Source organism: Populus euphratica, unplaced genomic scaffold, assembly GCF_000495115.2.
Source record: "Populus euphratica unplaced genomic scaffold, PopEup_1.0 scaffold11.1, whole genome shotgun sequence".
NCBI classification, from domain to species: Eukaryota; Viridiplantae; Streptophyta; class Magnoliopsida; order Malpighiales; family Salicaceae; genus Populus; species Populus euphratica.
Genome location: NW_011499878.1, coordinates 1,007,642 through 1,016,451, shown reverse-complemented (window position 1 = coordinate 1,016,451; position 8,810 = coordinate 1,007,642). Strand labels below are relative to the sequence as shown.

Genomic DNA, 8,810 nt, shown 5'->3' with positions numbered 1-8,810 from the left:
TTTGAAATTCATAAATTTTAAAATAATTAAAAATTTACATGATTATTAATTTTAAAATCTGTAAAATTAATTAAGATATACATAAATTAATTTAAATACCTGTATTAATAATATATAAAAAAAACCCATCCACACATAACTGGCTGGGCGAAATCATACAAAAAAGAAAGGAAAAAAAAAAGGGTCAAAACCCCCCGAAAAAAAAGGATGCAAAAAAGAAAGGAAAAAAAAAAAGGGTCAAAACCCCCCGAAAAAAAAGGATGCGAGAAGGAAAGAAAAGATTAATAACATACCATGTGAGGAATATATAGGAATGTCTTGACCAGGATTGACGTCAGGCATAGAAAGAGAATATTGTATCCCCAGAGGCTTTCGAGATGAAAGAAATGGGTTAGAGAGAGAAAGAGAGTGCAAAAATTAACATTCGAATATTTTTTTCAATGTCAGCTTCGAGATGGACTGCTTTAGTGAATACGAGGGTCTCCTGTTTGATTTACTTTTATATATTTTTTATAAATTAAATTTTATTTAGAATTCAAACCAACACCCTCAACAAAGTTTAAAACACAATAATTCATCTAACCGTTTGAATTGATTACTATTCACAATTCAAAGCATGCAGTAGATTCCCAACAATTGCAAGCCTAGCCGTGGCTTCTCGGTTAAGCTCCTGAAACAAGTAACATGAGACCAGTATGTATGGTTATGTAATTATAGTTATTTTTAAAAAAATTTTTAATACATTTCAGTATAAAAAATATTTTTAGAATCAGCATATTAAAACAACAAAAATATATAAAAAAAAAATTAATAAAAAAATTGAATTTTTATAAAAAATGGTGCTGTTGTCTGGCCAGCTTTTCTTTCACAACAGCCACAAACAAATAAAAGATTGAGAAAGTGTATTTGTGTTTTTAGAATAATTCTTTGTTTGGAAGTTAAGGTCACAACAATTAGATATGGAACCACAAAGGAGACGGACAAACAGAATAAAACATGTCGCTGTTGATTTATTTTCATGACAGCATGTAGGGATTTTCTTACCTTAAAAAGGTTTGTGATGAAGTCTCGAAATTTTAAATAGTATATAGTATTTCAGAATTGAATAATTAATAATAATAATTTTATTTACTATTTACAACTTAGATAATTGATGATTTATATTTTATGCTTTATAGGTCAAGATGGTTTGTAACTAGCACGAATAAATGATTATTTTAGTTAAAGTGAAGACCCTTTGATGCTTAAATAACTTTTTTTATAAAGAAATTATTTAAAAATATATATATGTAGTAAAAAATAAAAATCACGAACCTTTATTTTAAAGATATTGTGATGTATTTATAATTAACAAGTCATTTTTTTTCATGGAGAGTGAAGATTAAAGTGTAATTTCATCTACATAATATTTTGAGCTGTATTGTGAATTGTATTTCACTTATTTTATCAAACAAAAATATAGAGATATGATGGATCAAAAAATACTTTAATACATTTAATAGTATTAGTGACGTGTAAAATTGTCTAACCAGGCTTATTTGTTAAGAAATAAATACTTTAAAATTTTATATAAAAATCAATAAAATTTATGACATTAAATTCAAGTATCGTGTTTTAATTCGTTGGTGTAACAAATCCGACTATACTCGATTACGAAAAACACCGGCTTGATACCTGATGCGACACACGCGCCAGGCCTATCTTGCTAGCCCATCAACGCATGAGGCAAAGCTAATAGGCTTGACAACACTTATCAAACCCCATAGCCATGTTAGCTCTAGGTTTGATGTCATTTACCAGACTCGACACTCGAGTTCAGCAGCCGTTGTTCGTCCTTGTCATGGGTTTGGAAGAGTAAAACCCAACGCTCTCGGAGTTTGGTACACTACCAAGCCTAATCGTGGCTAAGTTTGGCTAGCATCGAACCTGACGTGGCTCTATTAAAACATGTTTATGTTTGGAAAAATTATATTTGTATATTTTTTCAATAAAAACATATAAAAATATACCAATAAAATATTGGTTTTATCAACATATTTGTTAATGATTTTCATTTTTTCATTTTTTTAGTTTTTTATTTTTTTTTTGTACTTTTGATCTACGTTTCTAATTTATTGTGTATCTAATATTGTGGTAAATGATGCTTTCAAAACTACTTTTTAATTAAAAATATATTATAATAATATTTTTATTTATTTTTTTACATCCAGGTGTAATTACCGTGTTAGACTTTATTTCTATATTAAAGTTGTCAATCCCCATTCTGCATGACTTATCTAAAGAAGACGGTATATTTAGCACTGAAATAATAATTATTTTTAAAGTGTTTTTTATTTAGTAATATTTTAAAATAATATATATTTTTAAAAATTTATTTATGATATCAAAGTATTAAAACTATTTAAAGACAAACAAAAAATAATCTGAATTAATTTTTTTAATCTTTTAAAAAACGCTTCTGTATTGCTAAAACACAAATGCTGATGTCATTGTCATGCCAATAATAATAGTCGCGAGAGAATTCCTTCTATCAAATGTATTATCAAGAAAGAAGACTCCAGACTATGTAATTATATTTTCATTTGCGAAGAGCAATCAATTAGGTTATTGGCGGAAAGAATCACGGTAATGAGTTTCTATCCACTTGCCAGGGTCATTGATTAGTGTATATATGCTGCAATTAACATAAGTTTGAAATTGGATAATGCGATGATTATTGATAAAAATTTTTTTATCAAAGAGGAGTTTTTTCATAAATTAAAATCTTAATTACACGAAGCATAAACTACTAGCCAGCCACACGCGCCCTGACAGATGAGTTTTTTCATAAATTAAAATCTTAATTACACGAAGCATAAACTACTAGCCAGCCACACACGCCCTGACAGATGGCGATTCCGTGCCACTCCCTTCACCAAATATCCACCGTCCATTGTACATCAATCCACGGTTCAGAATTTCGCGCCTTTTAAAAACACAAAAAACAATATCCCGCCTTAGAAACATCTCCCATTGGTCCACTCAAAAAGCATGCGGATCGCAATCCGCGTCACGATTTCCCAAACCTTACTACTCGTCGATAACTTATTAATCAACGGCTCACATCCACTATCCGCGTTTTTTCTCCTTTCCAAATCCCTCCAAAGAACCACTTCAATTTCAAATTCCCGCCTACCCATGTCTACCCTTTAAATTACCCCCAAATCTTAGCTATGTGCATCGTCTTCTCGGCAAGCAAAAGCAAAAAACAAATTCTCTTCTTTTACTTGCAAATCTCTTTCAATGGCCCGTACCAAGCAGACTGCAAGAAAATCCACCGGAGGCAAGGCTCCTCGTAAGCAGCTGGCAACAAAGGCTGCCCGCAAATCTGCTCCAGCAACCGGAGGTGTGAAGAAACCCCATCGTTTCAGGCCTGGAACTGTGGCTTTGAGAGAAATCAGGAAGTACCAAAAGAGTACCGAGCTCTTGATCCGCAAGCTTCCCTTCCAAAGGCTCGTAAGAGAAATTGCTCAGGATTTCAAGACCGATCTCAGGTTCCAGAGCAGTGCTGTCGCAGCTCTTCAAGAAGCAGCCGAGGCTTATCTCGTGGGTCTCTTCGAGGACACAAATCTGTGTGCTATTCATGCCAAGAGGGTTACAATCATGCCCAAGGATATCCAGTTGGCTAGAAGGATCAGGGGCGAAAGGGCTTAAGTTGTGTGGCTTGTTAATATTGTCTTGGTCTCATGTTTTTAGGGTTTATCGTTTTCTTTGTTGCTAATTTCTACGGAAGCATAGATCTGGCTAGATCCACTACTAGTATCACTTCCTTATCTACTGATCTTGATTTCAGTACTCAAAGATGTAATCGTTTTAAATGCAAATGGAAAACGTGCTTAAGTGCTTTGCATTCTACCTGCTTGTTAATTTGCCCCTGTTAGAACCTGAATCGTTCCCTTGTTTTGTTATGAATGACCAGTCGTTAGCTTGAATTTCTATTGGAAAGACACTGAAAATCTGCCATCAATTGTGCAGTCAATGAGGATGCATCCCTGTTGTAGCTATTTTTTGAATTAGTTTTTATTTTTTATTTCTAAATGATTTTCGAAAAAAATATTTTTTTAATATCTACTCTTTACAACCACAAAAACAAATGGGCCGTGGAGGGCTAAAGCCCACAGTCTTTGGGTTAGATGTGATGCTATTTTGTCTAGGCAATTAGAAGTCAAACAAGGCAGAAAAAGTAGCCGTCAGATAAAAAGCATCTCCGATGATCAGCGTACGCGTATGCCAATTCGAGCCAGGTTTGAGAATTGTTTGTCCGGGTCAGCCCTCAGTATATAAGACGACACTGTCCGCGAAAGAAGGCTTTCTCGAGAGCAGAAGACAAGACAAAGACTAGAAACTAGAAAGCAAAGCGGTAAAAGCTCTCCAAAACAAAAAACAAAGTCTATAAAACTGAATTCCAAAAACTGGACATCAAAAAACAAAGCGAAAAAAGAAAACAAAGAAATGGAAGAAGATAACAGTAATGGTGGAAATGGCGGCAGCAGCGGTAATTTAGAAACATCGAAGGCTGATAAAGCTGTTTGGCTAATGAAGTGTCCAGTAGTGGTAGCCAAGTCATGGAAAAGTCATCATACCTCTTCTTCAGAATCCGCTCCGATCGCTAAAGTGGTTCTCTCCCTCGATCCTCTCCAATCTGACGATCCCTCTGCTCTTCAGGTACTTTTTCTCGTCTCAATCTGCACGCAACTCTTTTGATTTTTGAAATATCTTTCCTAATCAGGTTTCGCCTATTTGATGGTCACTGGTGACTATTTCTTAACTCTTCTAACCCTGGTTTATTTTACTCAGCGGCCTATTTTTGGTTGGATCTGTTGATTTTAACTGCGATATTAGGTTAAAATATTTAGTTTTTGTCTGGTTGATTGTTGTTGAATGATATGTTATTCAACGTTTCATCTCTCTTGCATGTTTTAAATGGTAATCAGTTCACTATGGAGATGGCTCGCACTGAGACTGGGAATGTGCCGAAGAGTTATTCTTTGAATATGTTTAAGGACTTTGTTCCAATGGGTGTCTTTTCGGAGACACCTCAAGGTGAGGAGGATCTGGTTTGTGGATGATTTTTCTTTTTAATGAACATGATTTTTTCCATGCGTAAAAAATTGTGCGATCCTTTAATTGGTGAGCCCTTTCACTGGTGTTGATGGGTGTTTATTTTTGAATCCTTTGTAATTTACCTTAATTTACAATAATGATCTTTTGTCATTTGTTATTATGAACTCAAGTGTTTTGCATTGACATGAAGACTACCGTTGAACATTGCAACTCGCAGAAATATGAACAAGGGACTTCTCGTTCTATGTACAATAAAATTGTTGAAGAAAATCGTGAAACGCCACTCTGTTCTTTGCAAGTTTTGGCTGGGGAAGATAAATTCTTATACTTAGTTCTTGAGAGTGTTCGTCAGTGATGGACTTGTGCGTTGTCTTCACATGTTCAGTTTTCAACGTTGCCCTGTGAATCATAGTTACTTTCAATAATCGTGTTGATCTAATCTTTACTAGAAAATGGGACCGTAATATTCTTGAGTAAACACCAGATTATCTTGAATATTAACTTGTTTTAAAGTGATTCTCTGAAGCTTGATTTTTGTTCTTTCTGTGTTTTGCATCTTGGAGGAATAACACAAGGGTTTCTTCAACAGCAGTTGCTGCTTCCCGAAAGTGTTATAGAAGTTGGAGCAGAATAAGATTTTACTTTGTCTTAAATAAACTTTGATACCTGGCCTGCATTATTGTTTTGCCTTCTCCTCATGAATTACCCTGTATCATGGTTGTCAAGTGGCTCTATGCATGTTTATTGTATATGAACATAACACTCTTGAAGGTACTTGTAGTTCATGAATCACGAGTATTCAAATAGGATGTTTCAAACAGATGCATCCTACACGTCTTTGATATAATCCATGATCTTATGTTCTGCATTGTCATATTTACTTTTCTTCATACCATTGTTATTTACTTCTTGATTTTGATTTTTTTATGATCTTTTCAATTATTTATAGGGAGGGTTTCCGTGGAAGGAAAAGTGGAACATAAATTTGACATGAAGCCTCACGAGGAAAACATTGAGGAATATAGTAAATTATGCCGCGACAGGACAAAAAAGTCTATGATCAAGAATAGGCAGATAAGGGTAGAGGATTGGATTGTTAACTACTTTGCTATTTTCAAACTCATGCATATAACATAACTTTTGCCTCGATTGCTTTTAAAGGTGATTGATAATGACCGGGGGGTGCACATGAGGCCCATGCCTGGAATGGTTGGCTTGATTTCATCTACCTCCAAGGTATATTCCCTTTCTCCATTGGATACGTTTAGGATGTTTGTAAATTAGTTCTTGTTTAATCTGCTTTAAATGGAGTTATGAATAATAACATTTCATAGTAATGGGAATAGATAACATCTATACTGTCTGAGCAGTGTTTTCCTCTGTGCACACTTCTTCTCTCAAGTATAATGGTGGTCCTTTTTTAGCCAAAGACCCATGCTTTCTGCTTTTAAGAATAAACCTCTTTAATCTTTATTATCAATTATATGCGAGCAGGATAAGAAGAGAACACAACCAGTTAAACAATCAGATGTGAAGAGAACCAGGAGGGATCGTGGTGAATTGGAGGATATCATGTTCAAGTTATTTGAAAGGCAACCAAATTGGGCCTTAAAGCAGCTTGTTCAAGAAACAGATCAACCTGCGGTATGCTTTTCTACTCAGGCTGATATAGATGATAGGCTTTTCCTTTTTATTTATTTTTTTATCTGAGAAGGATGATTGTCAAATCGACTGTGTTTATTATTATAGCAAAATATTTTTTTCCAGGGTATTCACGTGCCAAATTTTTTTGTTGTTTTCTATTGAGTGCAGCAATTCTTGAAAGAGATACTGAATGAGCTTTGTGTGTATAATAAGCGGGGAACAAACCAAGGAACTTATGAGCTAAAACCAGAATATAAGAAAACTGCTGAGGATACAGGTGCTGATTAATCTTTCACATTTCTCTTTGTATCATCAAAACTTTACTATTTTTTCCCTGACAGATATAAGCTAGTAGCAAACCATTAAGGGAGGAAACGAAACAAAAAATGGGAAAAGAAATAAGTTGGGCAGGAAGGTGGGAATGTCTTACTTGGAAGCACTGGGGCTTCAGAATATGCTTATGGTGCTTCAATTTCATGATTGTGAAATTCAATAGGCGGAGACTATAGGGACAATTTATCGGGTTGGTTAATATAACCCTTCACAGTGGTCCATGGTTTCATAATCGTTCCTTAAGTAACATAAAAAAATTGATTTGGTTGGTGTGTATGTTGAAATAAAACGTTTGCATGCGGCATGAATTGTTTACAATAGTGCTGGACTGCTTATTCATCTCTTTAGCAATTGAAGAAGCATAATTTGTTGTTGAGAGCTTCTTCCCATTCTCTTCATGATGTGTTAAACCTAAAATTGAAAGCTTTCAGAAATTTGTAGGTGTTTTATGGTATATGTTCCAGGCCGGAGGGCAATGCCATTCATGACTTTTGCCTCTGCTTGGCTGAATCTTCTGTAACATTGATTCTCCAGTGAATTTTGCTTCACCAATCTGCTTTATTGTGGATGTCCAGTTAGGGTGTCCCTGTCTGGCCTTGTTATGCTACTAGGAGGACAGATTGAACATGACGACCGGGTAAATGCTAAAGAAATGAGTAATGCCACGTAGCACGGCAAGAAGTTAAACGAAATAATCACAGCTAGTGTAATTTTATTGAACTTCTAGGTCTTTCAACATGATTGGGTGAAAATGATTTTGGGTCTCAAAAGTTTTTTTATTAAGCCGTGATAGAGCCTATTATCATAGAGGCCAGCGAATTCTATTAAATGCACAGTAGCCTCGCCAATCTGAGACGAACTAAACGGTTGTTTGAATTTTATTCAAACTTATTAGTAGTCGGATTTGCAGTTTATAAATGGAGGCCACAAGTTTGGAGCTGGAGGCCCATTTCGGAATTGGGAGTTTCTTAATCAACCCAGGGAGGCGAGAATATTGTTTGTAAAATTCTACAAAATAAAAGGTTGATAACTTGTAAATGTTCGTTTGGTTGTGTAATGATTTTCCTCCCCTGAACATAGCCTAATCCGAAAAACTTAAAAAACTAAACTACGAGGAAGACAAGCATTAGGCAATATAATAAGGTGGGCTGATTGGGCTCCCAGCCAATTAGCTGCGAGTCCTAGGTTTCCATCTCCCTATGGAGATTGGGTATTTTTTTAAGCCTAAAGTTTGAGGTGGCGCAATGGTCCCTTCACCTTTTGTGCTGGTCGGCACCTTTCACTTACAACTAACTTCCTCGACCAAAAACGAATCACATAGAACTTTGAAATTGGGCTTGTGTGAATTAAGGACGGGATGGACGGGCTCTTGTATGCACAATGGATGCGTTTTAAGCGAGGTTTAGGCTGAGGTCCACCTCGGAGAAACCAGTCTCCTACTGTTTGTTTATTTTGCACAACCTCGGAAACTGAAGAGGCAAGAAGCCACAACAACTCCCAGAAAACCAAAACGAGGGATCATTTTATCACCTGCAAGGCAACGCCTTGACTCCCCAGCAATTCATGCGTCAATCGACTTTATCAAACGCGTGATGAAGTGAATACCAGTGGAAACAAGATAAGAACAATGTATTCTTTTTAAGGTTGTTGGAAGAATGATCGATACAGTTGTGTCAGTACCAACGATGTCTGATTTCTTGTCCATCTACTTTACAAGCTCGTTCTGAGAT

The 8,810-nt window shown here is 35.4% G+C and overlaps 2 protein-coding genes across 4 annotated transcripts in view; both read left to right on the top strand.

The window, feature by feature from the left end:
* The first annotated feature begins 3,205 nt into the window (after positions 1 to 3,205).
* On the top strand, positions 3,206 to 3,894 carry LOC105128810 (histone H3.2). The gene has a single exon (XM_011030636.1). It carries the CDS (start codon positions 3,283 to 3,285, stop codon positions 3,691 to 3,693), a length of 411 nt encoding a protein of 136 aa, XP_011028938.1. The 5' UTR covers positions 3,206 to 3,282; the 3' UTR covers positions 3,694 to 3,894.
* A 352-nt stretch (positions 3,895 to 4,246) lies between these two features.
* Positions 4,247 to 8,810, top strand: part of LOC105128809 (transcription initiation factor IIF subunit beta-like) — a 4,931-nt gene continuing 367 nt past the window's right edge. Inside the window, exons 1-7 of one of the 3 annotated variants that reach the window (XM_011030633.1) lie at positions 4,247 to 4,704; positions 4,974 to 5,082; positions 6,053 to 6,183; positions 6,265 to 6,339; positions 6,598 to 6,747; positions 6,916 to 7,024; positions 7,991 to 8,118. In XM_011030633.1, the coding sequence (XP_011028935.1) occupies positions 4,492 to 4,704; positions 4,974 to 5,082; positions 6,053 to 6,183; positions 6,265 to 6,339; positions 6,598 to 6,747; positions 6,916 to 7,024; positions 7,991 to 8,052 (849 nt within the window). In that variant the 5' untranslated portion in view covers positions 4,247 to 4,491 and the 3' untranslated portion in view covers positions 8,053 to 8,118. Of the gene's footprint in view, positions 4,705 to 4,973; positions 5,083 to 6,052; positions 6,184 to 6,264; positions 6,340 to 6,597; positions 6,748 to 6,915; positions 7,025 to 7,088; positions 7,463 to 7,990; positions 8,119 to 8,810 lie in introns of those variants that run through there. The other 2 variants (XM_011030635.1, XM_011030634.1) reach the window with 2 other exon arrangements.